Source organism: Nyctibius grandis, chromosome 7 (genome assembly GCF_013368605.1).
Source record: "Nyctibius grandis isolate bNycGra1 chromosome 7, bNycGra1.pri, whole genome shotgun sequence".
NCBI lineage: Eukaryota > Metazoa > Chordata > Aves > Nyctibiiformes > Nyctibiidae > Nyctibius > Nyctibius grandis.
This window is the reverse complement of record NC_090664.1, coordinates 1093373-1113342: the sequence shown is the minus strand read 5'-3', so window position 1 is coordinate 1113342 and position 19970 is coordinate 1093373. Positions and strand designations below refer to the sequence as shown.

General features: G+C 42.1%; 2 protein-coding genes across 19 annotated transcripts in view; both read left to right on the top strand.

The window, feature by feature from the left end:
• Nucleotides 1-2272, top strand: part of CLASP2 (cytoplasmic linker associated protein 2) — a 145769-nt gene extending 143497 nt beyond the window's left edge. For all 15 annotated transcript variants that reach the window (XM_068404633.1, XM_068404629.1, XM_068404625.1 and 12 more), the window contains one exon: nucleotides 49-2272. In XM_068404633.1, the coding sequence (XP_068260734.1) occupies nucleotides 49-135 (87 nt within the window). In that variant the 3' untranslated portion in view covers nucleotides 136-2272. The remainder of the gene's footprint in view (nucleotides 1-48) is intronic.
• Nucleotides 2273-18740: 16468 nt separating this feature from the next.
• UBP1 (upstream binding protein 1) overlaps nucleotides 18741-19970 on the top strand; it is a 39410-nt gene continuing 38180 nt past the window's right edge. For all 4 annotated transcript variants that reach the window (XM_068404752.1, XM_068404751.1, XM_068404750.1 and 1 more), the window contains exon 1: nucleotides 18741-19315. In XM_068404752.1, coding sequence (XP_068260853.1) covers nucleotides 19203-19315 — 113 coding nt within the window. In that variant the 5' untranslated portion in view covers nucleotides 18741-19202. The remainder of the gene's footprint in view (nucleotides 19316-19970) is intronic.

Sequence of the window (19970 nt, the reverse complement as noted above, 5' to 3'; positions counted from 1 at the left end):
ACAGTTTGCATATACTAAACAAAGTGAATTTCTGGCTTAAATTTGCAGATGAAATTATTGAACCTTTACATCAAACGTGCACAGACAGGCTCTGGACCAGGGGACACAACAGCAGATATGTCTGGACAAAGCTAATGAAGCTGACGAGAGTTAACCAGGTCTCCTAAAAGCAAGGGCAAGGCCCTCTTCAGTGAAAGGAAAATTATTAAATACAACTTTTGGAACTCTTTTCTTGGTTGTTTTTTTTTTCCCCCCTTTCTTTTGGGTTTTTTTTGGTTGTTTTTTTTTTTCTTTAACCAACGGCTGTCCTCAGCCTGCATGTGACTGTTGCAATAGAATTATTCCAAATCCAAGGAAAAACAGTATTAACATCAGTTGATCAAAGCAGAATAAAATTTAAAAATAATCTAATCCATTAGTTATCCTGTTCACAATCCTCTGTGTCTTCCCATTAACTTTTGCCAGTGTTATTGTATTAAAAAAAAAAAGATTTTTTTAATGCTAATTAAAAAGGTATGCTTTAAGCTTCAGAAGTTAAAATATAAATTCTGTTGCTTTTACTCAGCTGCAGATAACATTACTTTTTTATTGCTGTTTTGTTTGAGTATCATGTCCTTCGCTAGAAACACGAAGCGATGTGAAACCAGGCTGAACTAGTCTGAACTGCAGTGAGACTCGTTCACCGTGTTGGTGGTTCATCATCTTACTTACAGCTTGTTTGGGATATTCTGGAGATTGAGAAATATGCCTATAAAAAAAAGCTGGATTGATCCAGTTCTGTAAAAGTGATATTGTTCATTGGTTGTATGTTTGTTGCATAAATAAGAATTTAGTGTGTGCAGCAGAGGACTGGTACAACCAGTACCTCTTCGTGTGGAAGACAGCCCTTTGGGGTGGCATTGCTGACCTGGTGAGAGTGTGGCAGTCTGCTCTTTAGCAGCAGAGTTAATGGTCACTTGATGGACGTGAACCATCCTTGTCACCTTTCGTTCTTCAAGCAGGATGCTTCAGAATGGAGTGCTCTGCCCAAGCATGCTCAGTATGTATTTATCTTTATCACTAGAATGTTTCCTCTCAACCTAATTGCTGGAACAAGTAGTCTTGTATTGTAACTCACATGGGATTTTATGACAACAGTGCAGAAAACTATTTATTCGTTACCTTCCTGAAAGCACCAAGATTTTCTGCATTGAATTTAAAGGCGGGGGGGGAGAATAGTCACAAATGCTATGGATCTTGCCACCTTTTAATTAAAAAAAAATATATATATTTTGGATGAGTTGGGAAAGCTGCACCAAATTATTTGCATGGTTTTCTTGAATAGCATCCTCAAGACCCATCTGGATTAAGGTGTGGAAATGTTTCCAGGGTTTGTTTTTCCATTTTTGAAAAAGAGTTAGTTTATTGTGAATAATGGTTCTTTGTATTTATGAACTTGATAAAGGAAAGAGAACAAAGATCAAGTAAATGTGTCCCTAAATGTTGTGGTTTTATTTTTCCTTTTTTTTTATTCTTTTTTTTTTTTGGTCTTGGATACAAGCAGTAAGCTAATTAACAGAGAACTGGGATGAAACAGTGCCCTTCCCAGGAATGGTGGAACTTTTTTTTTCCTGCCTTTTTTTTCCCTTTGACTGTGATGTTACCTAGTTGTAGGAAGTGTATCCTGGTAAGAGAGAAAATAGTGGTGCCAAGGATGATGATCTATGCTAGGCTGCAATTCTCTCTACCTCTTCAGGGTGACTAACTTTTGACTGAGCTGCTGCATATAGCACCCGGTGGAAGAACTATCTACAGGAAATCTTCTTTATTTTTTTTTCCAAATTATCACTTAATGTGTATTCAAAACTCTATTCTTCAACATTCAGCCAAATATCATAAGAAACTATGCTTACACACTTTACTTGTTAGGAACCCTGAAAAGCAAAACTGAATAAAAATTTAAGTCAGATGCTTGTAGTTACATGAAAGGTTGTTTTCACTTTCGTTTGAAGTGAAGATGTGGTTGTTAAAGAAGCAATGCTGTTGCAGAGATTTATTTGGAAGAAAAGTTGTAGAAATATATGTAAAGACTTAAACCCAAGGCTGTCATAACTCGTCACTAGCCCTTTCTAGCAGCTACATCAAGAAAATAGTATCTCCTCTTTCTTTCCTTTGTTATGTGTAGCATCCTTGTTGTTTTCTACTGTTTAATTACATTGTGTATTTATAGTTCTATGCTTACCATTGTGCATATACTGGCAATAAAATGTACATAACATTACTTAAAAAATTAGCAATGTATACATTCTGGTTTTCTGTTTTATTTGATCACATGCTATAAGAAAAATTATAAATGTGATCGATACAACATTGGTTAAAAAAAATTTATCTTAATCTCCATGTTTTGTGTGTCCAAATGATGTTTCTTTATATACTCTTGTTACTAAATCTGACTGGGCATTTGAGAACATGCTGTGAATAGAGGTATGCTAGACAAAAATTGTTTTTGGAAATTGAATAGAATCTTTATGAGCACCCAGTTTCCTTCATTAGGTAGGTTTCTTGTTTACTGTTTCATTTATTTGTACACTATACATTGTTTGCATTTTATTTTTTTTAATATTTTGAAAATATTTTTAAGTCTACAGTCTTGTAGTTTACTTTTTGATTATACAAAAGGTCACTTAAAAAATGCACACAGTCTAAGCTTAATAGGCCCATGTTATTCCTGCTTTTTCTACAGGTAATATTTATTTTCAGAGGAGGATTTCAAGGTGACTGCTGTTTGTCATCTTTTTGAAGATGCTATTTCATACTGAAAAAATAAGTTATTGAAACATACAGTATATATTCAGGATGAACTTAATTTTTTATGTGTAAACAAAAGTTGGTAAGAAAGAGATGTTTTTATCCCCTATAGGACTGAAAATTTTTGCTCCAGGTAGGGGGGGAGGAAGATATTTACGCAAAGTTTGTCTCAGTTTTGCTTCTAAGCTATCTTTAAATGTTCTAAGTGTGGATATCCCGTGTATTAAAAATCTAAATGCAACACATTTAAATGAATATTTTACTTCTGATATGACTAGTTGTGTTTCCAACAAAGATGGAGCTGCTATAGTGGATACAATCTGTTTATATTACATGGAGCCATCAGAATGTAAAACTTTGCAACAAAATGATTTCCACTGCAGCCAGTTACCAAATTCACTGCATTGCTTTTTGCCTTCATTTCCTATATTATTAACAGACATTAGCTCAGTTAAATTCGAGCAGTGATTAGTCATGCCCTATGCTCCTGCTGGAGGTGGTTTCACTAATGGATTAGCATAAAGATCTCGGAAAAAATAGGACAATTGTAAGTTGCTGTTCTTTCAGAAGGGGTTTCTTTATGTTCTTTCTAATGGTCTGTAAAGATAGGTCATTGCAATCATTTGAATACTGAAATGTAATTCTTAAAGATTGGGTTTGGGCTTAAAGAAGAGGAAGAAGGAGAGCAAGCTATATGCAGAATCAGGATAGGAAATGCATGTCGTGGATGTCCCTGACTTGGATGTCATTTGCTTTAAAGAACTTTGAGTACCAGATGATGTTCAGCTCAAGTTTTAGCAAGGAAGTTGGGGTAGTAAATGTAAATTGAAAGGAGAGCTGATCATGTAAATTTTCCTGAGTTTGTTTGCTTGGTTGTTTTGGAAGATAAAGGTTGGAACACATTGAGTTGGGTTTGTTATTTGTGGTCTGAGTCCCAGAGCAAAAAGAACAAACACTGGTATCCTGAAACACTTACATATTCTTAGTAGTTTCTATGAATGTTTAAATGTTCGAGTAGATACACAAACGTACCCATGTAAAAAGCCTACAGAGAATGCAGGCCCGAGCTGCTGACAGTTTAATTTTCAGCAAAAGAACTCAAATTCTGAATATGACACTGTCCCTTTGAAAACAACCATAAAAGAGAAAATAATCTTGAGGAATAAATGTATTGAGTTACATGCTACAGTACTCCCTGTGATAGGGTAGTGAGAATGGTTCAGCTAGTTGTGGTAACGTTCACTGTTTCAGGTTGGGACTTAGGAAACACAAACATACAACAATAATCAATATGATGGGGATAAACGGACATTTTGGGAACTGGAGGATTATCTGCAGAAAGAAAACGTATGTTTTCTCCCAGTTAAAACAGGAAACTGATCAGTTCTGCAGTTGCAGTCTACTTCCAGGTAAGATGAAAGTCAGTATTTATATTACTCTCTAAAGAAAACTTCCTATATTTCCCCCTAAATACAAAATTACATTTTGTAATTAAGTCTTCCAACTCTTCAGAAGCATATACTTTAAAGATTTGCTTCAAATATTATAAATGTTTTCTTAGATAAATTTTTTTCTTTCTTTTTTGTTGAAACACAGAAGATTTTCAGTACTGTGGGAAGTCTGAGAAACTAATTTTGCTAGTCTGGCAAGTGAAAAAATCAAACTTAATTTCCTTTTTTTTTTTTCTATATTGTGTATATGTTTTTATATATAAGTATATTTTAAGACCTCAGGGTTACCAAGCTGTGCAGCTTGGATTATCCCAGTTAAAGAAGTTTCTTCATTTGCCGATAGGATTTTAGGATAATTATCACGTTTACTGAGAAGTTCCCTACTGAGGAAATGTTGCTAATAGGTGATTTCTGCTCAGCAAGAATTGTAACTATGTTTGTAAATTGCTGTTAAACAGTAACTCTTGGAAACTTTGAAATGGTATTTTGCAAGCAGTTTTGAATACTGTATGATTTCTATCAAATCTAAAAATTCTGTAACTTGATGTATTTTAGGTAGATAGAAGTGATCGTAAAGAAGCGTATTTTGAGGGAGTAAGATTGGAAATAATGCTGGATAGCGAAACATGGAAAATATCTTCACTGGAAAAAATAACATACCTGTATATAACTGTGATATCCAGACGTGTTACCATTGGCAGGAGGTAGAAAGGTAACTAAACTTTATCTTGGGCATCAAAGTTTTACAAGTATTCCATTTTTTCTTGTGCTTCCTGTCCTAGATCATGCTGTTGTCCACCGATGCAAATCTTTGGACCTCTATAAACTCATACTGAAATCAGGACTGGTGTCGGTTCTGTTAACTATATGTCAGGCTAGATTCAAAGGTAGTGCCTGTCTGTCCAAGGAAGATTTATATCAGTAAAAACAAACATGGAGATTTAAGTTAGGCAGCAGACTGGTGAGTTATTCCCTCCCCATCTATTCATCTCTACCCATGGCAGAGCCAGCTGAGTACCTTGTGGAAGCTCCCTTAATCTATTCTAGGCAGATCACATTGGGGAACAACCTCAGACTGGTCCTCCAGCAGTGCTCTGGGATCAGAAACTTCTGCCAGAGATGCTGGCAAAAGTGAACATCTGTCCTGGGCTTTGAGAGTCTGCCTGTATGAGGGGGGAAAAATACAAAACCCCATTTCTTAGCACAGTTTGTTTAGCCTGAGCGTAGGTAGTTCATGTTGGAATACCAGGGAAGACAAGGAAACTGACTTCAACTTGGTTTAAACAGCTGAAGTGCAAGCCTGTGGGGGGAACTGGATGTGTCTGTTTCTATTAGAATTGCAGATGAGCATCTTTTAAAACGCTTCATTAATCTATCTGCTAATCTGAAATAATACACCTGAAATGTAACTGTAATGGTATACAAGTGCAAAAAGCCTCTAATCTGGTAAAATAGTAATTTCTGGCCTGTTCTTTTTTTGTCCTTTCAGCACAACTTAAACTGATGTGGATAAAACATTTTTACACCGTGCTAAACGTTATTATAGATGCTTGTATTTTATGTAGAGAAATTCTGAGGTGTTTGATATGGTTTTTGATCTCTCAGATGACAGCTGTGGCCATGTTGGCCAACTAGTCAGTTGGAACGATTTTACCCAGACGAAGTTACTTTTTTGCCTAAGGAGTTTTCATGCATCACTGTTTATGCAGCCTGTATTGGCTTAAGAAGATAAATCTTAATTGGATGTTACCTGATTGTTCAGAAATTGTCAGATACAACTTTTTAAAACCTTACTCTGAAGTAACTGCTGGTATCATCAGAGGCTGCCCTTTCTCAGAAGTCTGTTAATGAGCCATTGCTTCTTAAACCTTGTTAGAAAGGAGATTTTTGCCCTGTTAGGAAGTGGAAAACAGCAGGGTTGTTGCAGAATATGAGGAGAGAGACATGGTGTATATATACTTAATTTAACCCCCTGTAAGTTGTAGCTCTTGTTCTTAAAAACCTTAAAAATCCCGTGTGGTTTGTAATGCTTTTAGGAAGGGGATTTTCCTGGAATACAGAATGTCTTGCTTTCTGCATTGGAAATTAAGAGAAAAATGCTGATATTGGAGGATTTTGTCCACAAAGCCAAGACACCACGATGCTAGAAAATGTAAGACCTGGCAGAGTACCAAAGCTGCCTCAGAGCCTCGGGGAAAAGGGGCTTTGTCCATTAGGAATGAGAAGGAACTGAACTGCCTTCTCTGTGTCTGACCATGCAGGAGGCCTGGATTGCCACAGCAGTTTGCTAGTCCAAATCCTGATTGTTTTTTCAGACTACCAAATAGGCGCAGAGCAAGCACAGATAGCAGAATAACAAACACTTGAATTTGTCCAACTTTACAGACTTGTGACTCTTCTACAAAAACCCTCACTCCATCCTTTGCCACAGCCATAAAAACCTGCTGACTTAAGTTTTGATTCACGTATGATGTGATGGGTTAAATAAAAATTTTCTCTGGGCAATGTTGCTGTCTAAATCTCTTTATGCCTACAAATGATCTCGTATGATAGGTTCCTTGGCAGGCCTTAAAGTCTTCCTAAGAGGCAGCAGAAGAAAGCAAAGGTAATACCTACCATGCCTCCATCTCATAAGATGTGAAGCCAGTAAGACATTTATTCCTCAGTTCATACCTCAGCACCTTAGTCGCATCCTCTTCAGTTCAGAAGTAGGTTACATGAGGAATACGACTACGGAGGAATAAATTACAGAGCAGTAACACCCTGCAATGGAGACTTTCAGACTTTTTTTTAAAAGGGGATAGATCCCATGAGTGAAGGAGCATACTCTGTGTTCTTCCAAAAAAGCCAGACTTTTGTTTTTTGTAAATTGACACTCGAGGCATTGGAAGCAATCCATATTTCTCCTTTACATATGAAGTTAGTTCTCCGAGTGCCTCGTATCAAGGAGACACTGAAGCAAGTCCAAGCCCAGGGTCTGCTACATACCTAACGTAGCTTATCAAAGCGAGCAGAAGGAGCTGTTGAAGTATTTAGTGTGCTCAGCGCCGCTAAGCATGCCATTCTGGTCAGATACGCCGTGATGTGTTGCCTTGTCTCTGTGCTCTTAGTGTCCTAAGATCTCTTCTGGAATTAGGTCTACCAAAAATGTTCTTTATGTTTTTTTCCCATTTCCCCTTTCTTTTTGTTGGCACCCCTGCTTCTCAAGAGTTCTTTTGTGTTACAGAGGGAAGGACTGGTAAATGCAGCAGTCCTTACAGTGCTTCAGTGCTAAGCAGGCCCAGATTAGGATGTCTAAAACCATCCAACAATCCAGAATAAAGGTGGTAGGTGGACATGGAGGGTATGCGGGCATTGCTGCTTATCCTTTACTGCACTAAACAGACACAGGGGACCGCTGTTTGCAGCCTGTTAGCAGTGATTGCATACTTACTGCCACCCTCAGATGGCCAGACATAGCGGTAGGGCTGGGCTGGGTCCGCTCTTAATGCGTCAGGAGGTGTGTGGTGAGAACTGCAAGTCACTGCAGTGATGGATCATATGCAGAAGTTTTTCTTGCTTCTGATTGTTACCTGTCAGTGTTTAAATTCATTATAGTAGTGGCAATGAATACAGTCCCGCTGCCAATGTATATAGGATGCAGGTTGTGTATTCAAAAGTGCATACAAGGAAGGTCTAGAAATATGTTTCAGCACCTTTCATATACCTGTATGATGGATTCACAGCCCATCCAAGCAGGGAGTATCATCTAGACGTGAATACCTCACTGTTGTGTAGTGATTTAGGTGAACAGGGTCACTGATGTCTGGTTTTCATACCAAAGTTACCCTGCATTTGGCAGCAACTGTTACACAACCAAAAAGAGTCCAAAGACCAAACAGGGACGCATCAAAAAAGCCCTACTTTCTCCTCTATACTCTTTCAGGGCTGAAGTATGTAGGGATTGCTCCAGCATACATATAAACCTGTCTTCTGATTTTAAACTGACCTAGCATTTTAAGCACAACTAAAAATCATCACTGGACAGCAAAAACTTCCTTTAAATATTTTTTTCAGAATATACACTGAATTTACAATGTCTTACATGGTACCTGATTGAGTTTTTCCGTGTGGTGTTGTCTGTAGAATAATTTTTACTTGCTAAAAACAAAGAGCAAAGATGACATTCTGTGTATATAACCAGTTATAATACCAATATTTAATGTCATTTGCTGTCGTTCTCAGAAGGGCAGTCAGAAAATCAAGTGAGGAGTCTGATCGCTATAAAAAGATTAGCAAATTGAATGATGCTTTAGGAGACCTCATCGTCTTGGATGCTGCTCATGGAAAGTTTTCAGGCAGCATATGCTAAAGTACTTAACTCCAGTGCAGATCCACCCGTTAGCAAAACATTAGCCTCCCCACCTTAAATTTCAGGTTGGACTTTGCATGCCGTACACAAGCCTTAAAGCAAGAGATGTTTTAAATAAATAATGTCTTGTTGTTTGTGTATACAATGCTCCTTTGCGAGATCTGTTTTAGTACTTACTGGGCAGATTATAAAGCAAGAAACAAAAATAGCCCCTTAACAATAAACAGTACAAGGTAAAAAACTCACCTTATTTGTCCCCAAACTTGCAAGACCGTGTAACCACATACTTTTATGTCTAGAGGTGAGTCAAGGGCAGTGGGTGTGGGGAATACACAGTGCTTCACCAGGCGAAACACCAGAATTAAATATAACCTGGGAAGTTTATCCTGATTTTAAAAAACTAAGCTATACTGTACTTGGAAGTTTTACCCATACACTGTTTGCAACAAAGATCAGTCAAAACACAAGACTCTGAAGAGAAGAAAGAAGAGAAATACTGGGGTTGGGTTTGGGTTTTTTCATAGTGTTTAATTTCAGTTTGAATAATAACATCTTTCCTACATGTTCTGTCTAGTACTGTCCATACAAGGAACTCAAAGCTTCTATGAGTGTTAAGTCAAGCATCTTGTCAACCCTTGGAGAGAAAAAAAGAGAGGCAAATTTTCCTCTTCCACAGTGCTTTTGCGTGGAAGTCCACAAGGTTTGGTTCTGCTTTGCTTCTCTACACCGTCAGGAGCAGTGGTCGCAGGGGGATACGATGGTTCATAGTGGCAGCTTTAAAGGCTCTCTCAAGTTTGAAAAAGTTTGCATGCCGTGAGGGGTAGCTGTAAGACAGGTCTTGAACTGCCTTTTATAAGAAGCAGGTACTTAGAAACTGAGATCAGAATAGCCTTCATCATTTCACCCTCCTCTACTAACAAACACCCCATCTCCTCGAGGCAGTAGCTTTTTGGATATAATCAATGACTCGGTTATTTTCAGTCTGCATAAGCATAATAGTTGAAAAATCAAATGAAGGTAAGAGACTGAATGGGCACATGTGCTGTGATGCTCCTGTGTTTTATTATGGCCTACTTGTGTGGTCGTTAGAGTCAAAGCTTTGTTAACAGTTGGGCAAGCTAATGACAGGACTGCAGCCAGAGAACTGAAGTACCTAGGAAATATATATGTAGATTTAAGTGTGTGTGTATATATATATATATATAAAAAAAAATAGGCTACTGATTAGTCTGGGAATCTCAATTGCTTTTGCTCACAAGTTCTCTCCTGGACCTCACAAAAAAAAGACTGATCAAAACTGTGGTGTTCTACCCACATTTTCACAAACCAGCATCTGTCAAAAGCAACAGGCTACTTTGAGGGGGGGAAAGTGCCTGATAATTTAAAGCCACGTGAGCTCTGTGGGACACACATAGAGCTGGGAGCCATTCTGTGCTGGGGACTGAAAACTCTTCAAGTTAAGAGAGGGATCTGTGGTTTTACTCTTTCCAGTTAACAGAAAATACAAATCACAGAACAAAACAAATGCCTACCCTCTGTGTGGGAAGCGCATGTCAGCCCCAAGGGAGGACTGTGAAAGTGGTTTGAGGGATGTGTAGTCCTTTGATTGAGAGTAATCAGTGCAAAGGGAAATGGGGCTTGTACACATTTGACACCTTTGCCTAAATCTAGGGCTGGAGACAGTGATTTTATTTTACAGCTTGCCAGTAGATGGAGCAAACTGGATAGCAGGATACATATTCTTTTCCTACAGTCACTGAAATCAAATTAATTATTTAAAAAATGCAGCAGTGACGACTGGAACTCATGCAACCCTTTACATCTGTTAGGAGGGTGCTTATTAAGAGTATGCAGTTACATATAGGCATGTAAGTGGAAAAACTAACCTTGAAGAGACTCCTCCAGCTCTCACCCTTGCTGGAGCAAAGATCAATTCACGTACACAAGCAGGTCTGTGTTATGACAGCCCTCCTTGGGGTACCGAGGTGCCTCTTGGAAGAGAACAATCTCTTAGAATCACTAAGCCAGCAGTCTGCTTATCTGCTTTTCTGGACAGCATCACATTGGGGGTGTTTCTTCCCATATTTACAGTTCCTCTGGTATTATTATTCTGGCCTTTGCTTTTTGTTTGATGCTGATTAAGGGTGGTAAGTTAAAGGAGATCTTGATGATCTTAAAGGTCCTTTCCAACCAAAACGATTCTATGATTCTAACTGCCTCACACTATGAAAAAAAACAACAATGTTGTTTATTTGAATTTTTTTTGACTGCTGCCTGTTACTATCACTGTAATAAGAATTAAGTTCTTTTTGTTTTCCAGAACCTTGCTCTTTGATATTCTGATTTTCATAGCCTGAGTGTTGTCACAATATTGCAATACCTTTTAAAAGTATCTTTTTATAGAATGAACTGTGAGGAACAAGCAGTGTGTGTTTGTGTGCGGGTGGTATTTAAAAACAAACAAACAAACCCCAAAACAAAAACCAGCTGAATTACTCTGTCAGTAGTCCTTCCTATTTCAAGCAGAATGGGTGCCCTCTGCAGGTAACTATTTTCAGATGAGGTTTTTGGATGTGTGACCCCTTTTATTTCTGAGTGTCAAGGTCTTAGCAGGATCGACCAGTACTATTTTGTGTGTTTTAAAGTAGATATTAGAATCCTGGCTGCAAACCCAGGCAAGCAAATGGCACGGAGGCACGAGTGCACCAAGCAGCTGGTTTGCATCCAAATATGATTTTTTCCCCTTAAGTGTGTGTGTGGGGGTGGGTGGGTGTTGGAGTAAATATTTTCCCTGCAGTTTGACAGTGTTTTCATTAGGTTTTTTAAAATGTTTTGTAATGGCAATGAGGTAACTATGAAGTTGGACCCTGTAGCAGCCTGCCACTTGAACTTGTACAGAGTGAACAGGCAAAAAGGGACACAGCCTGAGCACCACTGCGAAGGCATCTTGCTTGTGTTAGAGGCCATCGTGTATTCCACCTTTTTTCTTTTCAGTCAGTCACGTCTATGCAGGTTGTAGCGCTCAAGTACTCTGAGTGGACTGCGTAAAGAGGGAGCTGTATGCCTCTCTGAGGCAGAAGTGCTGTGAAATTGCTCTTTCTCCTGGCTCTGTAACACACAGTTCTGCTCAGTGATGCTCTGACAGTCGGAGGGAGGGGAGGAGATCAACGGGGATGCTGCTGAGGTCTGAGCTGCACTTGATGTCACATCAGCTTGTAAAAAAGCCTTGCAGCTGGGCAGCAGCTAACAGCAGCAAGGGTGGGGAGCAGGGGAGTAGGTGGGGAGCAGTCAAGGCTTCAGCTACCTGCCTCTTCTGGAGAGAGTGACACCACTGGCAGCGGCTAAAAATAAAGGTGTGAGAGGAACCCAACTGCAACTTTAATCTGAATGTATTTGTTTTCTCTTTCCTCTCTCCCATCCCTGCAGTGACCATCTCTTAGCTGAGCACAACGCTTCATCTCATCCCAAAATGCTTTTCTGGCACAGCCAGCCTGAACATTATCACCATCACCAGTATGCCACCAGTAACAGCAGCTACCTGCGGTAAGAAAAGAACGGGGGTGATTTTAAATAATAATAATTATAATGCTGTAACACACAAGAATGCAGAGTGCAGGGCTTTTGCTAATTCACAAGTTCAAGCTTTCAAACAGAGCTGGTGATCGTAGACCCTTTGAGAATAGTTTGAGCAGTATAGACAACATAGTGGAGATTTGCTTTATTGCAGCTTCACGATCTTCACAAACCGTGCCACCGTACGTGTGTGCTCCTAACAGTGATTGGAATGTTTTACTGCTTAATATGATATTCACAGATGTGTTAATTTTTTGTTTATTTTTCAAATTACATTCGCAGCCTGTAGATAAAACTGTTTATATGAAGTAATACAGACTTATACCTTGATATTTCACATCTACTTTGATTATCTGCTGAAGCTCAGCTGACGTGCAGGATCAGGGCTATGGGCTGCTTATCGTATCAGTCCAGGCACACTGGCAAAACGCTTTGCATTGAAATTCTGATGCAATATATAGCTTATTGCATCAGCACATTCCTGTGAGCTGTGAACTTACTTTACCTCTTCATGACTAAAACATTATTTGTGTACGGTATTTAGATTTCTCTTATAATTAAAAATTATTTTGCTTTGACAAGAGCTAAGCTCATAGATTCCAGATAATCTTGATGTTAATTGAGTTTCAATTGAGTTTCACTCTGTGTATTAAGCTTCAGCTTATTTTTGGCTAAGTACAATGTATATAAACATGATAGTGTTTAATTATCTACCTTGATACGGCTTTTTGTATGTTGGTAGTCTCACACCTCGTACTGTATCACAACATTACTTCTGCTCTTGTAGAGTTGTTGAGTAGCATGTTTTTATTAGAAATGTGTTAAGTCTGAGGTTTAAAAAAGCAAAGGAATTGAGGCTATATTTGGGTTCTGAAGTGTGGAACTAATGAAACTGCAGTAGAGTTTGATAAAATGAATCCATTTCAATACAAAGGTCAGGGTGATTTGAAATCTAGATTGGCTAACGGAGGTATGTAGCAAACACAGCGCTGCTTCTACTGACTCAAGCAGTAAACCAGAAATGAAGAACAGGTGCTGGAGCTCCCTGATGCAAAGGATTTGTTCACAAGTGATGTGCACAGTTCCCAGTGCAAAAGGAACCAAACAGCAAGGGAAAGTGAGGATGGCCACTCGCACCTCCGGTCCCCCCTTCTTCAGCCTCCATTCAGCCTGCAGGAGGTTTGTCCCCTCCTAGCTTTCCTCAGGACCGTGCTCTCTCACGGCCTGTTTTCGCCATGTCCTTGTCTGTCTTCATTCCTTCCCTGTATTTGCTTCTGTTTCCCCACCCTTATGCAAGAGTCCCTCTGAAGCTGCTCTTCCCACGCACTTTTGAGCACCTGCCTTTAGGTTTGGATGGCAGCACACATCTGTGTTTTGGTATCGAAATACAACAGAGGGGGGACACTTCCATAAATTAAGGGTTGTGTACAGGAGCTAACAAGATTGGCCACTGAGGCAGAGTACCATAAGCAGAAAGGATACAAACCAGTTCAGGGACTAGGCTTCAGTTTGGTCATAATCATGAAGGTGCTTGGCTCTGTCCTTCACCCTTAGTGAAGCACCACACTTCAGTCCCACATCTGGACATCAGTAAGGCTTATACAGAAACAGAAAGAGACTTCAGGGGCGGATGCCAGCCAGCGTTAGTGAAGAGAAGAGGGAGAAAGGAGTGTCCCAGGATCCCTTCTCCCGCATCCCAGTAAAACTGTACTTCGAACACATTTATGCAGATACATTTGCAAAATGAGGCTCCCACTGCATGCACTTGCTCTCTGTTATATCGAGTCTCCAGGTCCAGTCGGTGGGTCTGGTGACAGGGGTATGCAGAAATGGAATGGCAGGGCCACAGGGAATGTCATCTCTGACAAGTTAGGCTTGTGGATTTGACCTGCTCAGAGGGTTGGAGAAGCAATCTGGGATCTCAAAATGCTTAACTCCCATTTTAGACAATTCCACCAGGCAGATAGAAATTTTGAATGCTTTTCATGTAGGCAGTGCTTGGGAGCGGGCCAGGAGGAAAGTAGTATCATTCTGTAACGTGTACAGAGTCTTCTCTGTCCCATAGCCTCTGCTCTCAGCCTTACTGATAAGCAAAGATTTACTATTTAGGCACAAATTCTGCAATCTCATCCTCAAAACAGGCTCATGTACGTAACTTGTGGGACTCTTCATGGGGCTTATATTGTCTGTGTTGCAGGATAGGAATTTTATTAGGAAAAGAGCATTAAAAATGTACCATATGTGCATAGTATGTGGATTTTCAGTGGTTCCTATTTAGTTAAACCCACTCTAGTTTTCTGTAGAATACGGACAGCATCAAAAGTGTGACAATTTTTCCAGTCAAGACTGTTCATTGCTCATAAAGAATAAGAACAACTTTACTTTTGTAATAGAAATCGGTATTCTTTATTTGCTTAGTCTTTAAAATAGCCTGAACTTGACTCTACTCACCCTGAGTATAAGACAAATCATCCTGAAAGTTAAATTATGGAAAGATTTAACAGAAAAAGTAGGATTAAAAATAAAAAAAGCTATGGGAGCAGCTACCATTCATACTACGATATGCAGAACGTCAACTGTAGGCATTAAAAAAAATCACAAGGCCTAGTTTAAAAACTGAAAAATAGAATAGAAAAAATCTTTGTTTTCAAGGTTTCAGTTTGCAATCACTACCCGCCTAAAGATATTTTAAAACTCTTTTGGCAAAAGTAGAGAACAGGGCATCACAGTCACAAAAACTAGAGATTTAATTTGAGTACTTGAGCTGATTTGCACTGACGCTACCACTCCACACACTGGAGTTGGCTGGATCTGGTTGGAAAGTGGTGTTTGTGTGCACTGCTGATCCTCAGCAGATGATCTGAGTACAGGACTGATCAAGGAACCTGCCCCAAAGAAAGCAAACACATCACAGGCCTGTACTTTAAAAACAATAAAAACCGAACGCATGCCCCAGACCTCTACAGAAAACTTGTAAATTAGCCAGCGATACAAATAATGCTGAAGAAAAATATATGCACTGTAATATTCATATTTTAACAGCAAAAGGACACTTTGTGTCCTCAAATAGCTAAGATAACATCTTTAGAAATGCTAACAGTCAGTTTGCTTGTCATGAACAAGCTTTACCCAACTTGTAAAGACTGAACTGCAAGAGGATTGGTCTTACTGTATGCACTCAAGGTACCCTCAGCAGAGGTTGGAATTTATGTCAGAAAACAATTCCCAGTACAAAAATCGTCTGTTTATGACCTTGTAACTGCTATGTAGCTATGTTAATGTAAGTATAGTAAGCAGATAAACCAGTTTTGCTATGCATAAATCAAACTATCTGGCTTCTCTGGTCTTGGATCCTGTCTTAACTTATCTCTGTCAGAAAGTGCACTACTTTTAGTTTTCCACAAACTTTATCACTTAGAAAAGTGGTTTTTAGTGTTATTTATGATACCTTACTTTTAGAAAGTCCACTTTATGTCTACAAATGTCTGCTTAGGGTTAAGTTTTGACTTCTCAATTAAAACTCTAATTCTTCAATGATAGGAGTTTAAACTAACTTTGTAACCACATCTGCTGTATGCTGAATAATGCCTGCTAATTTATTAACTGGACCATAAACACCCCGTAACAGCCACTGAAATTAATTAATGACACCATTTGGGTTGTTATCCATCTTCGGAAGTGCTAACAAGTATTTCTGTCATAATAATAAATTAATGAATTCAGGGTATTGTCATCTTGTCAGGCTTAAAAGAGGTGTTTTGCCTGTGGTAATTTCAATTCTTCTCAGTAAAAGCTGTAACTTGGTAGCTAGTGCCTATGCTAGTGACTTGTCCAGAAGCCCACGCCCTCTTCATAAATTTCCCTTTTTTAAGCTTCCTCTTACATGCAGATGAATTGTTCATCTGTCCACAGACAGGCAGAGAACTCTTACAGCAGTTACTGCAGCAAAAATACCAGTTACCATTTTCCGGAGAAAATCTTAACTTAAAAACTGCCTTTAAAAATCATAAATCATGATCTGTGTGCTTATCTTTATCCTTTGAGGATGCCATCTGTACATTGAAAAACAGCTAGTGTTTTGTTAATCATTAATGAAGTGAGGGCCTTCCTGACTTGTATCTTTTGAAAAACTTATGCAATTGTACTTAAAGCACATAACTATATGATCAAAATACATTTTACAGCCTCGATACTTTTCTGTAGTTTGCTCGCTGGGTGCATCATTTTAATGAAACCTCTCATAAAATTATTTAACAATCCTCTGAACAATTAACATTTGAGGTTTTTTTGAGAACCCTTCTTTACATGAAGTCATGGGTTGCTTACCCTATTTGCACTCCCTCACTGGACTAAGTATTTTATGACCAGAGGGGACAGGATTAAAATTTAAACCTCTGGCAGTTCCAGTTCTTCCTTGCATCCCTCCTAGGCTTCTCCAACTGCCAGGCCACCAGCTGCCATCAGTAAGAATTATTTATTGAAAGCTTAGCTGCCTCTTGGTTCCTTTCCTTGGAATATAAAATAATCAATTGGAATAACAGTATAAAATCAAGATACTTGAGTAATTTTTCCTAAATTCATATCCCAGAAAGACTAATTTGATGCTACTTGAATACACCTGGATTTAACTTGATTTGGCCTGTTAAAGGAGAGAAAGGCAGTCTTAATGCATCTGAAAACCTATACAAAATGGTCTTAAGGTGCTATAAAATGGGCCAAGAAACAAGTCAAAAGCCAGATAGAAACAGAGGAAATTAATTCTAAGCAAAGAAAATTCTTTACAGGTACTGCACTTTTCACCTTACCACAGGTGGATGCAGTTTAAGCTGAAGATGACATTAGGTGTATCTGCTTGCCATATGTCCAGTTACAGCAGCTTCCTCTAGCAATTAGGTGATCAAAGGGCTCTGACCTGAGAGCATGTTCCTCTGAGCTCGTGTCATTTCTGAGTTAGTCCTGCCTGCAGGTGCCATGTGAGCCTTCACCTTGGTGAATGATTTTGTTTCAACAAGCTGGATACCTTGAATCCAGGATGCAGAGGTGTTCAGATTTTGTTCCTTACATTAAGTAGTGTATTTATAGTGTATGGTAGGTACTATACTAGACATAAAATGTCAGTATTTTTCTGCCTTGCAGGTGCTGCTTTGTCTTTTTCTTTTATCTAGCTTCTCATAGTATTGAAGATTCTTCGGGGCAACGAAGCTGGTGAAGGGTCTAGAGCAAAAGTCTTATGAGGAGCGACTGAGGAAACTGGGGTTGTTTAGCCCTGAGAAAAGGAGGCTCAGGGGAGACCTTATTGCTCTCTACAACTACCTGAAAGGAGGGTGTAGACCTGTAACCTGCAGGTGTTAAGTCTCTTCTCCCAGGTAACAAGTGATAAGACAACAGCAAACAGCCTCAAGTTGCACCAAGGGAGGTTTAGGCCGGGTATCAGGAAAAACTTCTTCACTGAAAGGGTTGTCAAGCAGTGGAACAGGCTGCCTAGGGAGGTGGTGGAGTCACCATCCCTGGAGGTATGTAAAAGACAAGTAGATGTGGTGCTTAGGGACATGGTTTAGTGATGGACTTGGCAGTGCTGGGTTAATGGTTGGACTCGATGATCTTAAAGGTCCTTTCCAACCAAAGCGATTCGAGGATTCTTTTAGGTCCTTTAGGATTCTGTTAGGTCTTTTAGACTGCGACAGGGTTTGCGTTGTTTAGGGCAGGCTCCTCGCTGTTCTTTGGAAAACGTAGGTCAACACAAGGCAGACAACGCGAGCCACTTTCCTTTCTATTACCTTTACTCTCTTGCAAAAGCAAGAATCTGACTTACTGCGATGTAAAACATTTGCCTTATGTGAGCTTTACCGACTGCAGGGGGCCCAGGGCTGTAGGAGAGAGGCTAAGGCTGGGCGCTGCCCCTTGCCGCCAGCCGCTGCCTTGGCCTCCCTCACTGCCGCCCGCCCGGCTAACGCCCCCTGCCTCCGAACCTGGGCCCGGGAGCTTGTGACAAAGCTCCGGCTTCCCTGACTGCTCTCCAGGAGGCGGGCAGCGCTGGGGCAACTGCCCCGCAGGCGGGGGAAGAAACAGGGCCCCGGCCCGGCCTGGGGCGGAGGAGCGGCCGCCCCCCCCGCGCCGGCGGGGCCCTGACGCCACTTCCCGCGCGCCTCCCGCTTCCGGGGAGGGCGCTCCCAGCATGCCGCGCGGCCGCGGGGGCGGGAAGGAGGCGCGCAGCAGCAGTGCACGACGGGCCCTCCGGCCCTGAGGCGGGGCTCCGTGGCCTCTCCCACGGTGACGTCGGCTGGCGTGAGAAAGTGCTCACTCATGGGCTGGGCTTCTCCCTCACTCCTCCCTGCCCTCCTCTGATTGGGCTCTTCAGCAGAGACCAGCCAATCGGCAGCCCCGGACGCGGGAAGGCCCTACCCCGGTAGCTACTCGGGGGTGGAAGTAGCCGCCATGTTGGCGTGAGCGGCGGCGCTGCGCGCGCGAGGGGGCACGCCGGAGAGGCGCGCGGCTCCCGCGGCGGCCCCTCAGGGGCGGTGTTACAGCCGCGCGAGGCGGGCGGCGGCTCCCCTCGCGGCGGGGCTGCAGCTGGCGGCGGGTGCCCGCGCTGCTGCTGCTGCCGCCGCCGCCGCCTCCCCGCCGGTGAATGATGCGGCGGGACGTGCCGCTGGGCTGGGTCGGAGCTCGGGCGGTGGCAGAAGCAGCGGCCCTGGGCAGCGTCCGGTCGGAGGCGGCGGGGAAGGGCGCGGCGCAGGAGGAGGAGGAGGCGGCGGCCGCCCGGTCCCCAGCCCTCCGCGGCGGCCGGGCGAGCGCAGGATGCTGAGAGCGACCCCGCGCCCTGGTCGCGCCGCGGGGAAAGGGCCCCCCCGGGGCTGAACTCGGATTTCCCCCCCTACCCCGCACCCCTGCACTCTTACCCCCTCCCTCGCCTCCTTCAGCTCCTCACACTCTCCCGACGCCGCCTCCCGGCGGAGCAGCGGCGGCGGCTCCGGGGCTGAGCGGCTCCTCCCCGTCCGGCTCCTCCCGCGGCGGCGCGGGAGCGCGGGAGGCGGTGGAAGATGGCGTGGGTGCTGAAGATGGATGAAGTGATCGAGTCTGGGTTGGTGCACGACTTCGACGCCAGCCTCTCCGGCATCGGGCAGGAGCTGGGAGCCGGTGCTTACAGCATGAGGTAACGCAGCGCCCGGGGGGGAGCGGGGCGGGGGGGCCGCGGGAGGGAGCTGGGGCTTCTTCCCTCTATTTATTCCGGAGGCTCTTCCCGAGGAGCGGGCGCGGTGTCTCCTGAGAGCTGCCGCCGCCGCCGCCTCTCCCCCGGTACCGGCTGCCCTGTGCCCCGTGTGGCGTGAAGGGGCCGCCCCGGCGGGTCTCCCACCGTGTCCCCTCCCCTCCTGCGGGCAGATGGCCTGGAAGGGCGGGCTGCTGCCTGGGCTGCGGTGCCTTTGCCCTGTTGTGTGTGATTCTGCCGTAAACGTGACATCTCTGCCTCTCTCGGATGTGTAACGACCTCGTGTTTCACTAGATGATCATCATCTACTGGGCGAATATAATTTTGCTTCATAATAAACAATAGCTGTTTTCTCTAACGTTTAAAAAACGTTCTTTCTCATTCGAGTAAGTGCTGCTGTAGTTAATAGGGTAGTAGTATGGTTGTACTTTAATTAGTCTGTTTATTCTTTAATATTTCTGCGTAGTATGTGTCTTTAGTGACGCTTTCTTCCCCCCCCTCGCCCCCGCCCCCTTTTCCTGCCATGTAGCTCTTTCTGTTCTTAATCAACTTGGCAGTTTCTTTACCTTTTGATTGTTTTCCACGTTTTACAGTAAAAGTG